The sequence below is a fragment of the Podarcis vaucheri genome (genome assembly GCF_965113315.1).
Source record: "Podarcis vaucheri genome assembly, chromosome: 8".
NCBI lineage: Eukaryota > Metazoa > Chordata > Lepidosauria > Squamata > Lacertidae > Podarcis > Podarcis vaucheri.
In genome coordinates, this window is record NC_138766.1 from 94,852,553 (window position 1) to 94,875,710 (window position 23,158).

General features: G+C 52.3%; 1 protein-coding gene across 6 annotated transcripts in view; it reads right to left on the reverse strand.

Moving 5' to 3' along the window:
• The window catches only part of WDR97 (WD repeat domain 97), a 43,135-nt gene that overhangs the window by 5,412 nt on the left and 14,565 nt on the right, over positions 1-23,158 (reverse strand). The window contains exons 7-29 of one of the 6 annotated variants that reach the window (XM_082235430.1): positions 22,238-22,386; positions 20,100-20,336; positions 19,903-19,993; positions 18,718-18,850; positions 18,480-18,607; positions 17,815-17,890; positions 17,290-17,439; positions 16,835-16,981; positions 16,195-16,338; positions 15,882-16,112; positions 13,726-13,839; positions 12,738-13,121; positions 11,977-12,114; positions 10,983-11,087; positions 10,194-10,319; positions 7,888-8,091; positions 6,677-6,798; positions 5,920-6,079; positions 4,140-4,211; positions 2,357-2,416; positions 2,210-2,269; positions 1,941-2,012; positions 1,217-1,303 (exon numbers count right to left, since the gene is read on the reverse strand). In XM_082235430.1, the coding sequence (XP_082091556.1) occupies positions 1,217-1,303; positions 1,941-2,012; positions 2,210-2,269; positions 2,357-2,416; positions 4,140-4,211; positions 5,920-6,079; positions 6,677-6,798; positions 7,888-8,091; positions 10,194-10,319; positions 10,983-11,087; positions 11,977-12,114; positions 12,738-13,121; positions 13,726-13,839; positions 15,882-16,112; positions 16,195-16,338; positions 16,835-16,981; positions 17,290-17,439; positions 17,815-17,890; positions 18,480-18,607; positions 18,718-18,850; positions 19,903-19,993; positions 20,100-20,336; positions 22,238-22,386 (3,190 nt within the window). Of the gene's footprint in view, positions 1-1,216; positions 1,304-1,940; positions 2,013-2,209; positions 2,273-2,356; positions 2,417-4,139; positions 4,212-5,919; positions 6,080-6,676; positions 6,799-7,887; positions 8,092-10,193; positions 10,320-10,982; positions 11,088-11,976; positions 12,115-12,737; positions 13,122-13,725; positions 13,840-15,881; positions 16,113-16,194; positions 16,339-16,834; positions 16,982-17,289; positions 17,440-17,814; positions 17,891-18,479; positions 18,608-18,717; positions 18,851-19,902; positions 19,994-20,099; positions 20,337-22,237; positions 22,387-23,158 lie in introns of all 6 variants that reach the window. The other 5 variants (XM_082235429.1, XM_082235433.1, XM_082235432.1 and 2 more) reach the window with 5 other exon arrangements.

The following is a 23,158-nucleotide window of genomic DNA, read 5'->3' on the forward strand; positions in this document are numbered from 1 at the left end:
GGGCTGGGGTCGGGGGAAGCTCGGGCTTCCCCCACCCCAGCCCCACGCCTGGAGGGGAAACAAAATTTCCCACCTTTATTTCCCCCCCAAAAAACTAGGTGCGCCCTATGGCCGGTGCGCCCTATGGAGTGAAAAATACGGTAATAAATTCTTCTTGTTGTTGTTATTCCGTCTCATGTTCAGGGTTTCAGGCAACTTAGATCAGGAGGCTTGCAAGTCTTCTCCAGGCATCACTCTGTCTTATTTATGGAAGATCCCTTTTCATTTATTATTTCTGTTATTTATATATAATAGAAGGTGGCCTACAGATGAACTAAGAACAGCTGAAAACTTAGAAAAACAACCACTAAAAACAATTCAACATTAAAACTCTCTCTCTATAAAATCTCATTTAAAAACCTCATTAAAAATGACAGATACTCTTACCCTTATCCATCTATTACAAAACCATAATTACCATAAATAATTGAACATTACAAGTGTCATTACAACCCTGCCAAAGATTTTAACTGTTTAAGGTAAAGGTAAAGGTATCCCTGCCCGTACGGGCCAGTCGTGTCCGACTCTAGGGTTGTGCACCCATCTCACTTAAGAGGCCAGGGGCCAGCGCTGTCCGCAGACACTTCCGGGTCACGTGGCCAGTGTGACAAGCTGCATCTGGCGAGCCAGCACCAGCGCAACACACGGAAACGCCGTTTACCTTCCCACTATAAAGCTTTACCTATTTATCTACTTGCACTTAAGAGTGCTTTCGAACTGCTAGGTTGGCAGGCGCTGGGACCGAACAATGGGAGTGCACCCCGCCGTGGGGATTCGAACCGCCGACCATGCGATCGTCAAGTCCTAGGCGCTGAGGTTTTACCCACAGCGCCACCCGCGTCCCTTTAACTGTTTACAGGGTCTTTTAAATAAATTACAAATTTACTCCAATCTCTATAAGATACTTGATCTTCCTGGTTTCGGTAAAAGATACAGTAAACCTAAATTTAAATATGGAACCCATGGGGGGGGGGGCAGGAGGTCTGAAGGTTCAAAAGAACCTTGTACTTTTTAATGTTTGAAATGGTTTTGTTTTATATGTATAAAATTATCTAAAACTCAATGACAGATACTCAACCATCCAAGTTCACTCTTAGAGGGAATGTTTATAGCAGGTACCTTTTGTTAGACAACAAGGGGCATTTTGGGTGGTGAGCTCCAGGGGGTCTTCCCGTACCTGTGGACTCTCCTTCTTCCTCGCCCTCTTCTCCTCCGCAAGGGATCTCCTCTCTGCCCTCTTCTTCTTGCCCAGGTCTTTCCCCACCTGGAATGAAGACGCCAACGAGAGTCTCACTTTGCAGTTCAATACTTGCAGTATGGTAGCTATCGGCTGTTGTGGGCGGCCAGGGGAAAGGATTGGATGTTCCAGCCTGTCTTTTTAGGATATTTGGATTCACGTCTTTTGTCCGACATGCACTGTGGTTCGGTGGAGGGTGACGGGGGGGGGGCACTGTCCCCAAACTACCCCCACCTGCCTAGCGGCCCTCTTTCCTGGGCCAAGGAATCTTGGCTGTCAAGATTCCTCCTGCTCCTTCGTCTCAGCATTCCCTGTAGAGAACTCAACAGGGAAGGGGAGGACGGGCTGGTCATTGGCTCTGGAGGGTCTCCATGGGAACCACCCGCCACTGGATTGAGCATTCTCTCTCTCCTGCAAGCCATCCAGAATAAAGAATAAAATTAAACAGATCTGGCCTCATGGAAGCCGGCAAACCCCTGGAGAGAAAAGAAATGTGACTCATAGAAATGTAAAGTCGGAAGGATCCCAGGGGTCATCTAGTCCAACCCCTGCAACGCAAGAATCACAGAGGCAGAAGAGGCCCCTCCTTACCTGGCACAGGGACAGCTCCTCGCTCTCAGGTGCCACCCTGCCTGGTTTTGTGGGATTCTTCGGCAGACCTTACCTCTTTGTAGCTCTCGGGGGAATATTTCCCCTCCAGCCGCCTCTCCTGGTCCACGCTAGAGCCGCTCCACTCCTGGGTCAGACAGAGAAGATATACCAAGGGGCTTTCGAGGGGTGGTTGGAGGGTTAGCCTTTGGCCAACTTGGCATCCCCCAGAGGTTCTGGACAGGTGGCTGATGGAAGCTGCAAGAGCTGCCTGGAAGGAACAGCTGCCCCTCCAGGCACCCAACCTGGGCTGGCTTCACAAGATTCCTCTGTAAGCCTTCTCACCTCTTGGTAGCTTTCTGGAGAGGACATCTTGCTCTCCGTCTCCATGGTGGAGCGTCTCTTCTGCTGGAACAAGGACGACAACATGTGAGTCAGAGCCCAGCTTGGAAATCACTTAGCATGCCTTTCAACCTCTGTAAGCATCCTCACCTCTTGGTAGCTTTCCGGAGAGGACATCTTGCTCTCCGTCTCCATGGTGGAGCGTCTCTTCTGATGGAACAAGGACGACAACGTGGGTCAGAGCCATAGCTGTTAACTTACAGATTTGAATATAAGGGACCAGCAGCCTCGGAAATAAGGGATCAGCAGCCAAAATAAGGGATTTTCCTGGCACAGGTATGTTCAACTTCTGAGCCCCTCCGAGCCAAAGGCAGAAAGCCCAGCCAGCAGCCAAACGAAGCCTCAAGCGGTGGTTCCCACAGCACAGCAACCCAGCAAAGGGGATGCAGCAAGGAAAACCACCGTCACCTCTCCGCTGGGAAGCGCTGAGCAAAGGCGAGTCCCCAGGCAACACAGCTGATTTAATTGGCACAAGGCATGCAAGCTCCACCCCCCAGTCGTTCTTAGACTCCTTATTGGGTGAGCAATGCAGCCAAGCAACACAGTTGGAGCCTCCCTCCTCCCTGGCCGGCAGGGAGGGAGGGAGAGGAGCTGCTTCCTTTGAAACCCGGGAAATTTAAGGGACAGCAGCAATAAGGGACAGCAGCGGGACACGGCGCTAGGATAATGGACTTTCCCACCAAATAAGGGACGGTTGACAGCTATGGTCAGAGCCCAGCTCTGAAATCACTTAGCATGCGTTTCAAGCACTGTGGCTAGATAGGCAATGGATTATTAATTTCAGTTGATATCTAAATTATATATACCGTATTTTTCGCCCCATAAAATGCACTTCTTTCTTCCTAAAAAGTAAGGGGAAATGTCCGTGCGTCTTATGGGGCGAATGTGTGGTTGATCGCTGGCTCCCTTTTTGCCCCCTTGCCCAGGCCTCCATCGTTGAGTGTTCTGCAGACGGAGGCCGTTTGTTTCCCCAGCGACATGTGACTGGCTGATTAGATTATCTGTCCGGAAATTGTAGAAACGACTCCCTTTCCTTTCCTAAAGAAGTAGCAGAACTGAGTTGAACCCCATAAAAACAAGATTTTTTTCCCTTTACAAAGTAAGCTCAACAACTTTGAGCTGATCCTCAAAAAAGGGGCTTTTCCCCTTTGCGAAAGAAGCTGCACAACTGTGAGCTGATCCCCCCAAAAATGGGGTTTCCCCCCTTTCCTCCTCTAAAAACTAGGTGCATCTTATGGAGCAAAAAATACGATGATTTTCAGACATCTTTCTTTATAGATATTGTAATGGACGGACTGTGATTTCATTTGATTTTTTTGTAATTGCCTGGAGTATCGATAAACAAGGCGGAGTAGAAAATTAAAAAAACCTGGATGATCTGGGGGGCTCTGAAGGATGGAGACCCCCTGGGTGGGGGGGGCAAGGGAACTAAGCTGAGAGGTGCAGGAAGGTGGGGGCAAAGGAGGAAGAGGAGGAGGAGGACTGTTAAGTTGTGGACGAACATATCAGACGACACAGCGATTCTTCAAACAGCTCTTCTTTATTCCGAGGCCAGAACAGAACTGAACTGAACTGAACTGAAGGGCTCAGTCAGCCTGCTTATATAGAGCTCCAGTACAACAGTTACTGTAGCAACTTTCTAAAACTATCCAATCATTGAATGTCACTTTCGATCCTTCATTTGCATACAAACTATCCAATCACTGAACATCACTTTCGATCCTTCATTTGCATAACTATCTACAGTATCCCCCTGCTGGCCCAGGGTGAGAACTTCAGTACATAACATGGAGGAAGGTGAGAACTGCCCTCACCCCTTCCTCCTTCCCACAATAATCAGCAAAGACCAGGCTGGACGCACAATACTTCTTACCTTCTGGAAAGGTTTAAAGGAATAATGCCTTCTGGATGGAACCTTCTGCGCCAAAAGCTGAGCTCTGTGCTCCTGGGAGGAAGACAATCATCAGGTGCCGCTTCCAGCGTGGAGAAAAGAGTGTTTGTTTGTTGCCCAAAGGGCAAATCCCTTTGCTGTGCAAAAACGTGGCCTGGGACCCCACCCCAGGCCCCCACTGGAGGCAGCTTTCAAAAGCAGGAGCCCCCGGGTCGTGGGCAGGCAGAGGGACACATGGACCCGTAATATATATATTTTTAAGTGACAAGTTTCGGGTGAGGTCTTTGGGGCCCACCAAATAAAAAACTTTTGGTGTCGCAGTATCCTAGCAGGTGATCTATAGAAATAGTCGGTGAAAAATGGCTTTTAGTTCATTTTTCTCAGGAAATAATTAAGCTTTTTTATTTTAAAAAAGCACATTTGAGGTGTAGCTAAAAGCTTTTGGGTGTCATAGCATCCCAGCAAGGGATCCACAGGAGGAGTTGATTTCTTTTTAATGGCAAATTGGAGGGGGCATAAAAATATTAATTTTAATGTTTTGTTGAAAGCTACTCAGAGTGGCTGGGGAAGCCCAGCCAGATGGGCAGCGTATAAATATATTATTATTATTATTATTATTATTATTATTATTATTATTACAGTGGTGCCTCACAAGATGAAATTAATCCGTTCTGCGAGTATCTTCGTCTAGCGGTTTTTTCGTCTTGTGAAGCAACCCTATTAGCGGCTTAGCGGATTAGCGCTGTTAGCGGTTTAGCGGCTATTAAAGGCTTAGCGGCTTAGCTGATAAAAGGCTATTAAAGGCTTAGCGGCTTAGAAAAAGGGGGGGAGCGAAAAAAAATCTCAAGACTCGCAAGACATTTTCATCTTGCGAAGCAAGCCCATAGGGAAATTCGTCCTGTGAAGCGCATTGAAAAACGGAAAACCCTTTCGTCTAGCGGGTTTTCCGTCTTGCGAGGCATTCGTCTTGTGGGGCACCACTGTAGTATTATTATTATTATTATTATTTTGCAGCGGGGGGGGGGGAGGTGAGTCATTCCTGCTTAAAATGCTGGCAGATTAGAGGCGGTTAAGTGGAGCATCTATAGGCTGGCACATCAACCATATTCTCCTAATCGATTCTCCCTGACACTTGGACTGGATTCTGGTGCTATAGCTTGGGCTCCTGGCTGCTGAGGGTGGAATCCAGCTGGTGCCTTAAGGCGGAGCAATGAATGTAAAACTCTCCCTTGTCCAACATACTGGCATCTACACACACAATCGCACCCCTTCGCAAGAGTCACTGCCACAGTTCAAGATCAAGATTCCAGCCTGGCTAAATCACTCAAGGAACTCATAGCTCCCAAGGGCCAGATAGAGAGGCCCGAGGGGGCCATATTTGAAGTTCCCAACCCCTGAAGTTCACTGGGCTGAAAGCCTTCATGAAAGTTAGCTTTTTAGCTGAAGGTTGTACTCAGCCGATGTAAGCCAGACCTTCCTCTCTGACGAAGGGAGACAATTCTAGCTGCCCAGAAAACTCAAGTGAGGAAGCTGCTGGCTGGGGAACTTCACTGGCAAATGGCTGGTTTCTTCCCAGAGGAGGGAACCTTACTTTCTGAGCCGCTAGAGAAAAGGCCAGGAGAGAATGGGTGCGTTGCAGATTTCAGCCTGGCTCCTGCTTGCGGAGTTTGACAGATTCTGTAGCGGGGGGCGGGGGGGGGGGAGGCTGGAGCCAGGTGACCCCTCCCCGGCCGAAGGAAGGGAGAAGGGGGAAGAGGCACACCTTGAGCTCCTGCATCTTCCCTCCCAGCCACTGGTCGCAGGTTCTTCGCATCGTCTCTTTGGAGTCGCTGGCCTTCACCGGCCAGGAGCTCAGCTCCTTGGTGAAATAGCTGTGGGGGTCCTGGATTCCCACCTCCTGCATCAGCTTGTGAATGACGACCCTGAAAGGAGAAAGAGGCAGCTGGGCTCACACTGCAAGGTGGGGGAATTGCACCCACAGGACCACTCCACCACATTTGCTGACCTGAGCCATCAAATACCTGTCAGAGCAATGAGTTAGAGGAATGTTTTCCCTTAAACACCCCTTCTCCCCTGCCGGTTGCTGTCCACCTGCTCTTTGAGAATGTGCATCTAGGCAAGGATGGAAGGAAGGGGGTGGTCTCTGCTGCCTGTAACTTGCTAACTGAAGGCAAACATGAGGGAACAGATTTGGGCGGGCAATTTGGAAATCCACGTGGTCCTAAAACCTGATTTCAAAACCATGTGGATAAAAGAAGCTGTGCTGAAATCAGTTCACCTGTGGCGTGTGTTTTGTTTCCCTTTAAACAAAACTTCAACACAGCCCTTGCAGTAAAATCTTTTAAGATCGTTTTCTTTTAAAGAGGGGGAGTTTTGTTTATTGAGAGAGCAACCAAGATGGAGCCAGCCAGAGCAGCCGGAAACTTTGAAAAGCTGGACAAACTGTCCTGAAGCCTTTTGTTTCCTCTGCCCCCCTTAAGGCTGAGGCTTCTGCCAGTGACCCCCCCCCCGGCCCTTACTTGTCTGGGGTGTAAGCCTGCATGTAAAAGGTCATGAGCTCCACTATGAGGTCCTTGTTGTCCTTGTCCATCTTCACGAGGGTCTGCAAGGTGCCCAGGATGAACTTCCGATGCCTCCTTTCCTGGAATGAGAAGACAAGGGCATCTTGGCAGGCAGACACAGGAGCCCACAAAGCCAAGGGCCAGCCTGGGCCAGCAGTGCCTACTCTGGCTGGCAGTGGCTCCCCACGGGCTTTGGCAAAGAGAGGAGGAGAGACAGAGGTCTTTTCCAAACTCCCTAACCTGGAGATGATGAACCTGGGCGTGTGGGGATGTCTTGGATATGCAAAGCAGCTGCCCTGAGATACAGCATTCCTGGATTGCAGGGGGTTGGGCTGAATGACCTTTGGGGTCCCCTCCAATGATACAATTCTATGGCCCTGCAAGTCACTCCTGGGTCTGGCCAGAAGGGAGGTTGAAATCTCTTGACAGCCGGGGGGGCCTCCCTCTCTGGTGGAGTGAAGGGGGGCATATTCCATCTGACACGCACAACACTGGGGACTTGCTGGCTGTGGGAAGAGCTGCCTTTTGCACACAATCTCTTTCCCCTCCTGGGAAAATACAGTTTCCACCAGAAGGAAAGAACTGTCTTCAGGAACGACATCTGCAGCACTTGCAACCGCTGGCTCCCCTTCCTCCCCGTGTTGCTTTGCTTCAAAAACATCTCCCACCCCTTTAAAAGTTCCCTTGGGCCTAAGCACCTTCTCCACCAGACCCAGTGGGGAGAAGAAGAAGAGAAGAAGAAGAAGAGTTTGGATTTGATATCCTGCCTTTCACTCCCTTTAAGGAGTCTCAAAGTGGCTCACATTCTCCTTTCCCTTCCTGCCCCACAACAAACACTCTGTGAGGTGAGTGGGGCTGAGAGACTTCAGAGAAGTGTGACTGGCCCAAGGTCACCCGGCAGCTGCAGGTGGAGGAGCGGGGAAGCGAACCCGGTTCCCCAGATTACGAGTCCACCGCTCTTAACCACTACACCACACTGGCTCTCAAAAGGAGGCCCCACCTTCCTTTTGAGGGGCTGCTCAGTTATGGAGACCAGAAACTTTAGCCAGCGGCTGGGGACAGTGGAAGGCCAGCCTTCTGCGCATGCGTGTGTGTGTGTTCCCCCAGCAGAACATGCAAGACAAGATCTGCACGGCAGCACAAAGCGAGGAGCCCAGAGTGACCCTCACCCGGAGGGAAGGAGGGTCGTCCCTCTTGTTCAACACCTGGATAAAGGTGCTGCAGACCAGCTCGTTCATCCGATTCCCCATCTCGTCCTTCAGGCTGGCGATGGCTGAAACCAGCTCTGCCTTTTGGCCAAAGTCTCTGGTGGTAACCAAGAAGGCCATCATCTTCGTCAAGAACTCGTTCAAGGTCATCTCCGGCGGAAAGCCCTGGTGAGAGGGAAGGGAAGCTGTCTTGCGGGGGTTTGGACCAGACGACCCAGGGGGTCCCTCCCAATTCGAGGATTCTAGGAGCGCCTCTGAGCTGATGCCCTTCCTCCGGGAGGACCAGAAGAGCCTGCTGGGTCTTGAAAGAGCAAAAGAAATGGCCCCAGCAGTCGCAGGAGCTGCGGGAGGCCAACTTACCCAAAGGCAAGGTGCACACAGCCTGCCCCAGACCCACACGCTGCCCCAGAGGAATCTGCTCCTTCAGACCACCCTCTCACCCTCCCATAGAGATAAAATGTGCACAGCTTATCTTCTCTCTCTGGGGGTCTCTAGCAGCAAATGTTTTACCAGTGAGTAACAGCCCTCCTTCCCTCTAAGGTGAAAACCTAATGTCACTTTTACAACACCCCAACCTTCCAGAACTGGCTAGTTCTTTTGCAATGGGAGTTTAGGAATAACTATGGAGGTGGAAACAGCCTCTGAATACCCTTCTGGCCATTGGGACCACTGGCAGAGAGGTGGAGCTTCTCTTTACACTGGCCCAGACAACCCCCCCCCCCATCGCCATTAAGAAACGGGGGCTTATCGGTCTCAAATTCCCATAAAGGGGAGGCACCCCTCAACTTCCTCTGTCTCCTCAGAACCATCCAAAGAGGCGAGGAAAGAAGCTCACTCTCGCTCTCTCTGAATCTTTTCTGCACAGAACTCTGCACATCCTCTGAAACCCAAGACTCACTCAAGCAGGTGAAACACAACTAGCTAAGTTATATGTCGTCTGTGAGCGAAATATTGTCACCTTTCCCTTTTCCTTGCTTCTCTCCCCTCACATTTCCCAAATAAAATTTTTTATACTTTGATATTTGGCTTCACTGGTTTACACAGGAATTTGGAGTCTCTCGTTAAAATTATTCCCCATGTGATAGGTGGCATGGCTGTTAAGCTTTCTCTCTTTCTCTCTCTCACACACAGTTGTTCTGTTCTGCATCCTCTGGGCTTTCAAAACACAAATCTAAAGCTCTTTTTCATTTGACCTTTCTAGAGCTTAAGGGAGGGGTCCTTGTCAGCGGGGTTTAGAGATCCCTTCAGATCACAGTTGGACAGCAAAGTCGTTTCCAGGCTAGTCGGTTCTGCCCGGACACTGAGGTCCAGCTCCGAGGGCCTTCTGGCAGTTCCCTCGCTGTGAGAAGCCAAGTTACAGGGAACCAGGCAGAGGGCCTTATCGGTGGTGGCACCCGCCCTGTGGAATGCCCTCCCACCAGATATCAAAGAGAAAAATAATAATAATAATAATAAATTTTATTTATATCCCGCCCTCCCCAGCTGAGCCGGGCTCAGGGCGGCTAACAACAATCAAATAAACAATCAAATAATCATACATTCTAAAAATATTTCATTATAAAAATTAGTTAAAATCAAATTGATGGCAACCGATTAAGCAAAATTCTGTGCAGGTTGCCAGAGGAGGGAGTCAGGCTGCGCCCTGACCAAAGGCCTGGTGGAACAGCTCTGTCTTGCAGGCCCTGCGGAAAGATGTCAGGTCCCGCAGGGCCCTAGTCTCTTGTGACAGAGCATTCCACCAGGTTGGAGCCGCAGCCGAGAAGGCCCTGGCTCTAGTTGAGGCCAGCCTAACCTCTCTGAGGCCTGGGACCTTGAGGATGTTATTATTTGCAGACCGTAGGTTTCTCTGTGGGGCATACCAAGAGAGGCGGTCCCTTTTAGAAGACATCTGAAGGCAGCCCTGTTCAGGGAAGCTTCTAATGTTTAATAGGTTATTGTATTTTAACGCTTTGTTGGAAGCCGCCCAGAGTGGCTGGGGAAGCCCAGCCAGATGGGTGGGGTATAAATAAATTATTATTGTTGTTGTTATATATAGGATCAGCCTGTGGTTGCAGGCCTGTTGCCATTCTTTCTTTGGGAGAAGACCATTTACAGGAAAAGTGGCTCTGCCAGTAGAGGAAATCTTTGTCTTCCAGGTCTGTGGCAGGCAGAGCCCCAACTATACAAGGGAGGGGGCAGGGAGAAGGTCCCGTGGGCAGCAGGACTCCTTGGCCCTCCTTGGCCCTTAGGGATGGTCTCCAGAGCCTCCTTGTCCTTCAGCCTCTCACCTCAGGAAAAAGCTCTTGGAACCACAGCATGTCCAGGAATGGCAAGACAAAGCAGGGAGGCTCTTTCTTTGGCTCTGGGTATTGAGATTCATCCAGCTGCGTCAGGAAGATCTCAGGAAGATCCACCTGGAATAAAGAGGAGGAACCATTTTTCACAATGTTCCTCCAAAACATTGCCAAAAATGCCAGTTTCCCATAAACCCGTTAGAGTGGTTAATATGCATTCCTTTCTAAATTAACCATAGTTACCATGGACCAAATTTTCTCCATTCAGATATAGGCAGATATATGCTTCCCCACATTTTTAGCTATTTATATCTTAGCAGCAGTTATAAGGTTAAACACAGTTTTTTGACCATTTTCTGGAATAACATATTTTACATAATATTTAGTAGAAATGTTTTTTGTCCAATGGTATGTGACATCCTAATAGATATAATAGCCTGAACCAATTTCCAGAATATTTATGAGAACAATTCCAGATGTATATGTAATTTGCTTTATTTAATCCACATCGCTGACATTTTATCCGATCCTAACTTACCTATTAAGTTCAATTTCTAAGGCATTAAATACTTTAAGCTATTTATCATTTGTTTGTTTTGTTTATTTAAAACAAAACAAAATAAGGAGAAACCAAAGGAGACCCACACACACACAGAGAAACAGCCTGACTTGGGGGTCCCTTGCTTATGGGTCCCGTGCCACACAGAACCCTCTCAGGACATCCCTTGCCAGCAGCAGGAGAGAGGCAGGACCATCCCAGGTAAGGAAGAGGTGCCTGCTTACCTGTTTTGTACTCGGTTTGATGATGCTGATCTCTTCAGAAACCCGTGTCCTGGGCTCCTCGTCCTCCTTCCACACTGGGACCGTTCTCAAGTGGCTTTCTGTCTCCTAGCAAAAGCAGAAGGGAAAGTGCAGGCCCCCTCGGCCAAGAGGAGACCCCCCCCCGCTTGTGTCCCACAGTTCCCCACCCACAGACAGCCTCCTGAGACTGCCACCCTTCCCAAGCTAAGCAGGTCTGAACCAGGACAGGTTCCAAGTGGGAGGCCAATTTGGAGCCCTCAGGCACGTCCAACAGGTAGATTGCGATCTAGTGGTAGATCACTGGGCGTCTGTGGTAGATCACTGGTAGATCACTGGCTCCCCCCAAAGGAGCCGGACAACTTTGGTTCCCCTAAGAAAGCTCAACAACTTTGACCTGAACCCCAAAATCTGGGGTAGATCACTGCCAGGCTTTACCATATTTTTTGCTCTATAAGACTCACTTTTCCCCTCCTAAAAAGTAAGGGGAAATGTGTGTGCGTCTTATGGAGCGAATGCAGGCTGCGCAGCTATCCCAGAAGCCAGAACAGCAAGAGGGATTGCTGCTTTCACTGCGCAGCGATCCCTCTTGCTCTTCTGGCTTCTGAGATTCAGAATATTTTTTTTCTTGTTCTGTTCCTCCAAAAACTAGGTGCGTCTTGTGGTGTGGTGTGTCTTATAGAGCGAAAAATACGGTAACTCTTGGGAGTTGGCCACCCCTGGGCTAGAGGGAAGACCAGCAGTTAGAGCTAGGCTGAAGCAGCAGGCATTGCCTTGTGGTTTTGCCCCAGGGTGTCTCAAGCGTGTCTTGCAGGCTCCCTGCCAAGGCTTGTCCTCTCTGGGTGCTGAGTCTGCTTCCTGCCTGCTCCTTTCACAGGCTTCCAGGCAGGGTCCCCCCGAGAGCGCAGCCCAGGCCCCCAGCCTCCCCCCAGCAGGCCCGGCACTGAGGGGGCAGGGGGGACGCCCTGCTCGGCCTTACCGGCTCCACCACCCTCATGAGTCTCTCATCTGTCTCATCCGCCAGCATCTCCTGGCTGTGAAACTGCAGGGCGGCCACCGAGTTGGGGATGAAGCCAGACGATAGCCTGGGCAGTGGCGCGTGGTGGCTCTCCAGCTCCTGGCAAGGGAGAGCAAAGCAGTTCAGACGGCAGCCGCCTTCCGCACCCCAACAGCAAACCTTGGGGGCTTGCCCCACCCCTTCTGGAATTTCTGTAAACCTTGTCTCATTGGAAAACTGCACAGGGAATATTGGGTGACTTTCGACAGGTGCCTGTATTTCAGTTCTCGTATTCTTTTGGAAAGTGGGAATTTGCTAAATTCAGCTTTAGGTGTGAGCGGAATTGGATTTCTTCCCCTGCTCCCTCCCATGAAGGTCACGCAGAGCTTGTCAGCCACAGGCACATGCTCTTTTGTGCTCAGGTCTCCCTCGTGGACTAGGTGAGCCATGGGCCTGATCCAGCAGACAGGCTCTTCTTAGCTTCTTAGGCCCAGCCAGAGCACACCGAAGCAGTGGTCCCCCAGCTTAGCTTTTCTAGGGAGAGAGAAGCCCCCCCTCGCCCGGCCATGACACTGCCCTGGAAATGCAGCTGCTCAGGGAGCTGCCAGAGAGGAGGAGCATTGCCAACTCTCTGCCTCAGGCCCTGGCAGCAGACTGGCTTGTGGCCTCTCCCCGCAGCCAGAGGAGGAGGAGGAGGACAAGGGGGAGAGGAAGGAGCCAGCGGCCCAGAGAAGCCTCACAACCTGCAGTCTGAAGTATTCCTTGCTGCCGGAAGGCGGCCTCTCGGGAAAGAAGCCCTTGATGACGACGGAAGATGTCCGGCTCTTCATGCGGGAAATGGAGCCCAGGGACTTGGGCGAAGACTCCTGGCTCCTGGCAGGCGAGGAGGGAAGCAGCTCCTGGCTCCCGACTGGCAGAGATGGATGGGACTCCTGGCTCTTGGCTGCGAAAGATGGAGACGACATCCGGCTCCTGGCTGGCAAGGGAGGAGAGCCCTGGCTCTTGCCTGGTGATGAAGGAGAGCCCTGGCTCTTGCCTGGTGATGAAGGAGAGCCCTGGCTCTTGTCAAGCGAGGAAGGAGACCCCTGGCTCTTGTCTGTTGAAGGAGACTCCTCGAAGACGACACTCTAGGCACACAATCCAGGGTCGCCCAGGTGAGGCACGGAGGACACCTGTGTACCCCACTCCTTTCCCCCTCACCTTGCTTGCACCTCCTGCCCCCATCTCCAAAATGCCTCCCGCCAGCCAGGGAATGGCACAGGACCACCCCAACACCCACCAGCGTCCACATTGGGGGCCTCGCCAGCCCCTCCTGTGCTGGAGCCCAAAGACGTAGAATTACACCCACGGTGGGTGGGCCGTTTCTTATACAGGGGAGGGGGAGATTCTCCCTCTGGCAGTGGCTGGGAGAAATGGGGAACTGAGGGGGTTGGGGGTTCTGCTGGGCTCTGGGGTGGTGTCAGAACTCCAGCGAAGCTGAGAGGAGGAAGATTCTGGACAAATAAAACCAAGTCCTTCTTCACGCACCACAGAGCGAAACTGTGGAACTCCCTTCCTCATGAGGCAATGATGGCCCCAACCTGTTCATTTCCGGGTTGCCTTGGGCAGGGTAAAGCTTTCGTCAGGGTCCTGAGGGAGGACATCCCATGAGAGCCGCACCCGCCAATTGCAGCCCCCGAGGGAGGCAGGGATGCGGCTGCAGCAGGTGAGCCAAGGTGGGCCCCCTCTTACCTTCTCGCTCTTGATGGGCTCCCCAGAGAAACTGGGGGTTGAGGACAGTTGTGAAGGGGGTGAGACGGAAGGACCCATTTTGGACTCTTTGACTGCATCCAAGTCTTTATTCAACTGAAGAAGAAGAAGAAGAAGAAGAAGAAGAAGAAGAAGAAGAAGAAGAAGAAGAAGAGTTTGGATTTGATATCCTGCTTTATCACTACTCTAAGGAGTCTCAAAGCGGCTCACAATCTCCTTTCCTTCCTCCCCCACAACAAACACTCTGTGAGGTGAGTGGGGCTGAGAGACTTCAGAGAAGTGTGACTGGCCCAAGGTCACCCAGCAGCTGCAGGTGGAGGAGCGGAGACGCGAACCTGGTTCCCCAGATTACGAGACTACCGCTCTTAACCACCACACCACGCTGGGTCTAGGGTAAAGGGCAAGGAAAAGGAGGAGCTCAGGTTAACTTTGCAGGCCAAACTCAGAAGGGTCTTTTGTCAGGCTTCAGTCCTCTCTTGGGACTATAATGATTATTATTAATGACCTGCCCTTTACCCTAAGGTTCCTGGGTGGGTTGCAACATTAAAACACAATGTCATTATGGGCTGGGGCAGGGCGGGGGGTTCAGTCTGGATGAGGCCCCGAGTCCCTTCCAGTACTTGGAGCCCTGCATGTAGGGAGGGTTAGAATTCCATAGAATAAATTGCCAAACTAGTCTGACAAGATCCTTGGTAAGACTATCATTACTATTCTTAAAATAAAAAAATTTCTTCCTGTAGCACCTTAAAGACCAACTAAGTTAGTTCTTGGTATAAGCTTTCGTGTGCATGCACACTTCTTCAGATACACTGAAACAGAAGTTGCCAGATCCTTCTATATAGTGAGAAGGTGGGGAGGGGTACCTTCTCACCCCTTGCCTTTTCCTGTAAGACCTATTACAGTCGTTAAGAGTCGTCAACAGGCTCATCTCAGCTATCTGCCAATCTCCCATTCCCACCACCCTTCTGAGTAATACCCCTCCCCACCTTCTCACTATATAGAAGGATCTGGCAACTTCTGTTTCAGTGTATCTGAAGAAGTGTGCATGCACACGAAAGCTTATACCAAGAACTAACTTAGTTGGTCTTTAAGGTGCTACAGGAAGAAATTTTTTTATTTTGACTATGGCAGACCAACACGGCTACCCATCTGTAACTATTACTATTCTTGTTATTCTCTATTAAATTTTTATACCGCTCTTCAACCGAGGATCACAGGGGGGTTTACAATATTAAAATGAAAAAATACATACCATAGTAACAAACAAAAGCCAGGACACCCCATCTCCCCACTGTTTAAAAAGCCATAGATTGTTTAATGAGCCAAAGGCCTTCGGAGAAGAGGAATGCTTTTGCCTGGCACCTCAAGATATGTAAGGAAGGCCTCCCTGGGGAGAGCATCCCACAGGTGGGGAGCCACCACAGAAAAGGCCCTGCCATAAAAACATGTCTGTCCTGCATTGGTCTCCACAGCCACTGCAGGCACCATAACTCTGAAGACAGACTCTTCCATGGTCTTCCAAGATAGATGGAGGCAACACACTAGCTGGCCATGGAAGTGTCCTCCTCAGCCTCCCAAAATCCTGTGCTGGGAGGCTAGAGCTGCAACTAAGTGATGGGGCCCTCCAGACTAATGGGTGGGCCATTAGTCCTCCACTCCCCACCCCCAGCTGTGTGTGTGTGTGTGAGCTGGGCTGGGAGCAGGCTGGGAGCTGGAGCCACAGAGACCTGCTTGCTCTGTGCTGGATCCAAAGCTGAGACTGATGAAGAAGCAGGCTGGGCGGGGTGTGGACGCTGCGAGCCCCTCCATCCGATGCTCAGATTGCAGAGATGTGTGAGTGAAACCATCTCAGCATACTAAAGGTCCCGGGTTCAATCCTTCACAGCATCTCAAGCTCAAAGGGCCTTACTGCCCAAATAGCCCACTCTAGAGAGAGTGATTGCTGCCAGCCAGAGAAGACCGCACTGGGCTGGACAGACCAAAGGTCAGCCTCAGGATAAGGCAGCAGCTTTAAGTGCGCCCACAACTTCTGGGATCAGGTGAGCACACATTTTACACAACAGATATTGTGTGTGCCCATTTGTCAGTCCGTGGGCTTCCTGCTTCCGTGCCCCCTGCCCCCCCCTCTGGAATCTCACCGTTGCCCGACGGATCTTGACCTGGCTCCCCCTGGTGTCCATGCCAGAGAGCATGAGGCCGGGGGAAAGACGTCTTGTGCTGGGGGGAGATTTCTCCGCTTCGTCCAAGGGGGGGCTAGAGCTGGGCTCCAGGACCTCCTCAGGGGCTATCACCACTGGCGGGGGCACCGGAGGGGGCAGCCTCCTCCTCTTCTCCTTGGGGGGTCTCTTTCCCTTTTGCGCCAGGCCTAACTGGGAGACAAGAGGGGCACTCTCAGTCCCTGCCGCTGCCCCAGCCCCTTCCCCACTCCAGCTGCCCCCCAAAGACCCTCACCTGCTCACTCTTGCTCCTCCTCACTCCAAAAAGTGGGGATCTCACTGGAGGAGGAAGCGGGGTTAAAGCTTCTTTGATTTCAGACACAGACGGGGCTGTTGAGAGGACGGCCTGTGGGCTTCCCTCTGCAGGGGGGCTGGTGTCCTGCGGGGAAGGCGGGAGGAAGGGGGTCTCTCACAAACCAAGATGGCGCCACACAGTCGCCCCTAGGTGCCACCTTGGACAAGGACTCAGTGGCATCACCTCAGGCAAATAATAATAATAATAATAATAATAATAATAATAATAATAATAGATTATTTATACCCTGGGGTTCCCCAGCCACTCTGGGCGGCTTCCAACAGAATATTAAAATACAATAGTCTATTAAACCTTAAAAGCTTCCCTAAACAGGGCTGCCTTCAGATGCTCCGAGGACCGAGGAGGCGAAAGCTTTTGGCAAGCCCTGGCGGAAATGCTACAGCTCAGCCTCAGGGCTGTATTACCCTGGTGGCTTCAAAGGCATCTCTCGCCAAGGGAAACTGAGGAAGGGCCAGTGGGAGTCGGCCTTTAGCTCAGAGACACCAGGCAAGAGAACACATGTCTCCTGAGGCAGAGCATGGAGGGCGGGGGGGGGGGGGACGACCGCCCCACCAGTTACCTCCAACGTCTCAGGACCTTGCAGAGAAATGGGTGGAGGGAAGGACCCCAGGAACATGCCGTCTGGCCCATAGAGCTCCGAAATGGACTTTGCCCGGCACATGGCTTCCAGCACCTCATCGGCATTGAAGGTGTCCTCCACCGGGATCTGGGAGGAGAGAAAAGGCGGAGGGGAGGAGACGCAATGAACGCCACCTGTGAGGCGGCCCAACTGGATGAACATGCAAAACTATCCCCCCCCCTCTCTCTTCCATGGCTCTGCAGAGGAGATGCTCAAAGGACCAAAAGCTCCTGGGAAGTCTGACCTCTTCCTTGCTGGCCTCCCCTCGCCCTTCCATCCAAGGCGGGGAGGGGCTGCAGGACCTCCTCCACGGAGACCCCCTTGCCTGGAAGGTGCCCCTTCCCTGCCACCAAGTCCCATCGACCCCCCAGCCCAGTTAAGCAGCCCAGCCTCACCTCAATTTTGGGTTGCGGCTTGTAGAATATCTGCAGGTATTTCTCAAAGGCCTCTTCCTTCATTTCCTTGGTGGGCCGCGATTTCTTGGTCACTTTCCCCTTCTGGACCAGCTCCAGATCCTGGTCCCTGTCGGCCATCTGGGAGAGTCCCTGCAAGAGGGTGCAGGGCTCAAGGCATCTCTGCCCCTCTCTCCTCCCTCCCATGCTCTGCCCCATGGCCAGAGAGCCCCTTGCCCCGTCAGATTCAGCCTGGGGCATGTGGGCCTCCCTTCTCCCCCCTCCAGACACGCTCTCCCCTCTTGCAGCCTGCTTTCCCCTTGGGAAGTGCCTGATCTTTGCTCTCCCCTCAACCCTCATTTCCACCTCGCCAGCGCCTGTTGTGAAACATTGCACATGGGACTCCAGGGCCACTTCCCCTAGTGCTGAGTGGTGCATGGCTCTTGTGGAGCTGGCCTTGGCACCAGAGAGGGCACTGCTGCCCTTTGAAGCGGCTCTGGTCTCCTCAGGGGGAGCGGCAGGCCTTACCTCTGCCCTGGCGTGGATGTCGCGGAGCACTCTGGACTCCTGCAAGGCCATCCTGCGGGCTCCAGGCACAGGGGACCTGCGTGGGGAGAACGAGAGAGAGACAGACAGAGGAGACGCCAGAGGCAGCTTGGCATCCTGACTCTGGACGCCCTCCCTGGCCTCTCCCCAGGGATGCTCAGCTGCTCCGCTATCCGAAAACAAGCACCACCCTGGGCCACCCAGCGGCCTCTTTGCCCCGGGAACTGCCTCCCCAAACAGAACCACAGAATGGTAGAGCTGGAAGGGACCCAGCAGGGATCTTTCTCTCTGCCCTCCGTCCTCTCCCTTCTAAAACCAACCTTTCTATGGAGCCTTTGCCACAACCCCCCCAAAAGCACACTGCAGCTTAGCCTACACAGGAATTGACCAAACAAACACTCTGATTCCCCTGTTTCTTCCCTGTTTCCATTTCCTTTCCCCTCCTAAAATGACTGAATGTAAAGTCCTCGGGGCAGGGACCTGTCGTTTTGCACCCTCAACTTGCCCTGTGTGCCTGGATAGCGCTAGATCCACAGGTGTCCTCGTCTCAGCAGCCCTGCTAAGGGGCACCAGAGGGAGGGAAGGAGCCAGATGCTGTGCCCCTGGCACTGGGTGCTCAGCAAGAAGGCTGCTTTCTGGAATCTTACTCGGTCTCCTCCAAGGGCGGGTCCTGCTTTAGCCGCCGGAAGTTCTCCTTGACCAGAGCCTCAAAGTGGGAATCGCTGATGGGGAGAGGGACGCCCTTGAGGGGCTCCAGGAACCTGGCGCACAGCAGCTGCAAGAGACAGGAAGGGGTCGTTGTCCCAGGGCACAGACTTCCCCAGCACAGAGCACGGGGGCAGCAGCAGCAGGGAGCCTGCCCCCCACCCCCAAGGGACGCCAGACCTTCATCCTGTAGTAGTTGGGCAGGTACTTCTTGTGGTGGATGAGGAAGACGTGTTTCTCCAGCCCAACCAGCAGGTCCCCCCAGTGGTTGGCAAAGGCCAGGCTCTCTGGGATGCTGTTCATCTTCAGGTGCCTGCAGGGCAGAAATGGGGGGGTGTGAGCTTGGCTTCCAGGGACCCTTCCCCAAACCCCCGCAAGCCCCCCTTGGGCAGCCAGAGCAGAGGGCCTAGCACAGACTCTCCGCCGCGGACGGAAACATTAAAACCACAAGGCGCATGGAGGCCGCCTTAAGCTCCGCTTTAAAACCCCAGCAAAACATCTGGTTGTCACGTGTGGGAAAGGCACAGTGGCCTGAAAGGTAGATATGGATATGAAGTCTCATTGGATCCTTCAGCCGGGATTCCTGCATTGTGGGGGTTGGGATGGATGACCCAGGGGGGTCCCTCTACAGTTCTAAATAGAAACAAGAAATGCATGGATCAGGGAAATTAAAGGGAAGGTGGGAAAGGAATTTTGAGAGCAGCAGTGATGGAAACTCCAAATGGGGAAGAAGAGGAGGAGGCTTGTCTGCAGCTGTTTTCTTCTGAAGCTTCAGGTGTTGGGAGAGGCGTTGGGGATGGCGGACGTTTCAAACATCCAGCAGCCTCCAAAACAATCAGGGGGCAGCACACTGCCCTGTAAGCAAAGCAGGCATCCCTGTGTGGGACACGACACAGAGTGGGCTTGCTCCGAATCAAGCCTGATGGATCCCCATGGCGCTTGCTCCCAACGGAGTGGGTGCCAGACTGGGGCTGGGCCCTAGGTGTCTCCAGGTGAGGCTGTGGGAGAGCCCTGCTCAAAGCCTGCCAGAGCCATTGCTGCCAGTCAGTGTAGACCAGGGCTCCCCAAACTTGGGTCCCCAGCTGGTTTTGTACTACAGTTCCCATCATCCCTGACCTCTGGACCTGTGAGCTTTGGATGATGGGCATTGTAGTCTGACAACAGCTGGAGACCAAGTCTGGGGAGACCCTGGGGCGGCTGATGCTGTGGCCTGCAGCTTCCAATGCCCCTCTGCGAGCTCACCAAAGGCACGCCAGCAGACAGCTGGAAGGGCTCCCCAAGGGAGAGAGCCCCATTGGGAGGAGGAGGCTGCCCCGGCCCACAGGACACCCCCATTCCCCATTCAGAGTCCAGCCCGTCAGTCACCGCAGCAGCTTGTTCTCAATGTCCCAGATCTTCACAGATCCATCCCTGCTGGACGAGGCGAAGAGCTTCAGGTTGGGGCAGCAGCAGAGGCCTGGAGGAAGGGAGGCAGCGAGGGGGCGACAGCCGTGAGACAGGAGAGCCGAGCCCCCCTTCCCCCCCCCCGGCCTGGTCTTTGCGCCCTCCCGGCTCCCGCGCACCTGTGATGTTGTCCTGGGCGTCGTCTTCGGGTTTGTGCTCGGAGCGTGTCTGCTTCATCAGGTTGTAGTAGACGACGCTATAGGTGGCCGTCTGGGGGTCCTGGAAGGCCGCCGCCAGCGTCTCCCCCAGGGAGCACAGGTGCAAGGCAGGGGAGGCGCAGGAGAAGCTCAGGAGCGGGACCAGGCACTCCGTGGTGTAGGGGAAGACGCGCCACATCTTCACCGTGCGGTCGGCACCTGCCCCGGGGGCAAGAAGAGGCACAGGGTCAGCCCCCGGGGCAGAGGAAACTCCTCTTTCTTCCTCCTTCTTGCCCCCCCAACCCGCCGTCCCTGGGTTGGTTTCTGCAGAGTTTTGGAGGGGCTGGTCTGCATGATGCGCGAGTCCCTTCTAACCGGGGGTCTTGTTCAGTAGCAGAGCTTCATGCTCCAGCACCAGGAGGGCAGAGAGCAGGCTGGGGCAGGGCTGGGGCGTGTCCTTGGGGCGGGGCATGCCACCTGCAGGGGTGAGGCGCCCAGTGCAGGCGGGGGGCAGCCACGATGGCACCCCACTGGGATTGCGCTGCCGGGGGCAGTGCGCTCCCCCCGCACTCCTCGTCCCCCACCAGTGGTCTTGGTTCCAGCAAATATTCTAAATATCTTATGGTGGATTCCACTGTTGAAAGTCACAGAATTTTGCTGTAGCCACTTAGCAGAATTACCATATTTTCCCGTGTATAAGACTAGGTTTTTCCTCTTAAAAAGAATGTCAAAAATTAGGGGGTGTCTTATACATGGATGGGACGCGGGTGGGGCTGTGGGTGAAACCACAGAGCCTAGGACTTGCTGATCGGAAGGTCGGCGGTTCGAATCCCTGTGACGGGGTGAGCTCCCGTTGCTCGGTCCCTGCTTCTGCCCACCTAGCAGTTTGAAAGCACCTCAAAGTGCAAGTAGATAAATAGGTACCGCTCTGGTGGGAAGGTAAATGGTGTTTCCGTGCGCTGCTCTGGTTCGCCAGAAGCGGCTTAGTCATGCTGGTCACATGACCCGAAAGCTGTCTGCGGACAAGCACCGGCTCCCGGCCTCTTGACGAGATGAGCGCGCAACCCCAGAGTCAGTCACGACTGGACCTGATGGTCAGTGGTACCTTTACCTTTACCTATACACGGATACATCTCCCGCCCTTTTCTTACATCTGAGTCCCCAAAAATAGGGGGTGTCAATGAATGCTTTGATTCTTGCATCCCTGTATTTATATCAACCTCTGAACTGCTAAATTCCTGGCCCCTGTCTCTCTCTAAGTACTACTGAAGGGCACAAATCATTGAGACGTTTAGGCTGCAAACTGTACCATCCTTGCAGTGGGGCAGGAGAGCTGAAAACATTGCCAATATAGCATATTTACGAGAATCTAATGCGCCGTCAAATTTAATGCGCACCTCAATTTTCAAAACCTTGAAACCAAAAAAGGATTTGCTGGCGATTGTAAATGCGCCATCAAATCCAATGCGCACCCTAATATTCACGATGTAAAAGGTGAGCATTACACTTGAGTAAATGTGATATTTCACATCTGGCAACCAAGGTGCCCCCTGGGTTTCAGAGAGCGTATGGGCAGCACAGCTGTCAACTTTTCCCTTTTCTTGCGAGGAATCCTATTTGAATAAGGGAATTTCCCTTTAAAAAAGGGAAATGTTGACAACTATGATGGGCAGGCGAGTCTAAAAAGCCCCAGACACAAATTTTCACGGCCCTCTGGCAGCTCTGGTGGCTCATTGACCAGAAGTGATGTATTTAGCATTAACTCTAGAAGGGTAGATTCGATTCTGACCAAACTAAGTCTCCTAGAGCAAAATACACATCCAGGGGCTTCTATGAATTTACCTCATCCTCTTTTAAAGCCATCCAAGTTGGTCAGGGTCTCCTGGGGGAGGGAGCTCCAGAGCTGGACTACCAAAAGATCTTCTCTGACCTTTGGAGACACCAACTATAGAGGGCAGAAGGGGCTTCATCCCCCTCAATATTTGTGGGTCGGGGGTCTGAGCTCCTCCCCGTATTACTGCTGGGCAGCACTTTTTGCCTGGGGGGGCAGGATGCATGGAGAGTGAAGATCACCCTCTGCACCCCCCTGATATTTGGGTATGCCTAACCAGAGGACTCACCTGCCGAAATGAGACACATCTGCGTGGGGTATTCAGCCAAGGCTGTGACCGCTTGGGAGCCGTGAGCCTCCACCTTGTACCGGTCTCGGGTCAGAAACCACTCCACCACGGTCAGGAAGCCCGTTTTGTGCCCCAAAATTAGCAGGAACCTGGGGGGGGGGAGGGGAAGAGAAGCGTCCTTTGATAAGTATGTTCAGACAGATATGCACGATGGAATGGCAGCTTCTGGGGTCGGGGGAAGGAAAAGCCCAGTCAGTCTGACATCAATAGCAGGGAAGATTCTGGAGCAGATCATTAAGCAAACAGTCTGTGAGCACCTAGAAAGGAATGCTGTGATCACCAATAGTCAGCATGGATTTCTGAAAAATAAGTCATGTCAGACTAACCTGATCTCGTTTTTTGACAGAATTACAAGCCTGGTAGATGAAGGGAACGCAGTGGATGTAGCCTACCTTGATTTCAGCAAGGCATTTGACAAGGTGCCCCATGATATTCTTGTAAAGAAGCTGGTAAAATGCGGTCTTGACTATGCTACCACTCAGTGGATTTGTAACTGGCTGACTGACCGAACCCAAAGGGTGCTCATCAATGGTTCCTCTTCATCCTGGAGAAGAGTGACTAGTGGGGTGCCACAGGGTTCTGTCTTGAGCCCGGTCTTATTCAACATCTTTATCAACGACTTGGATGATGGACTCAAGGGCATCCTGATCAAATTTGCAGATGACACCAAACTGGGAGGGGTGGCTAACACCCCAGAGGACAGGATCACACTTCAAAACGACCTTGACAGATTAGAGAACTGGGCCAAAACAAACAAGATGAATTTTAACAGGGAGAAATGTAAAGTATTGCACTTGGGCAAAAAAAATGAGAGGCACAAATACAAGATGGGTGACACCTGGCTTGAGAGCAGTACATGTG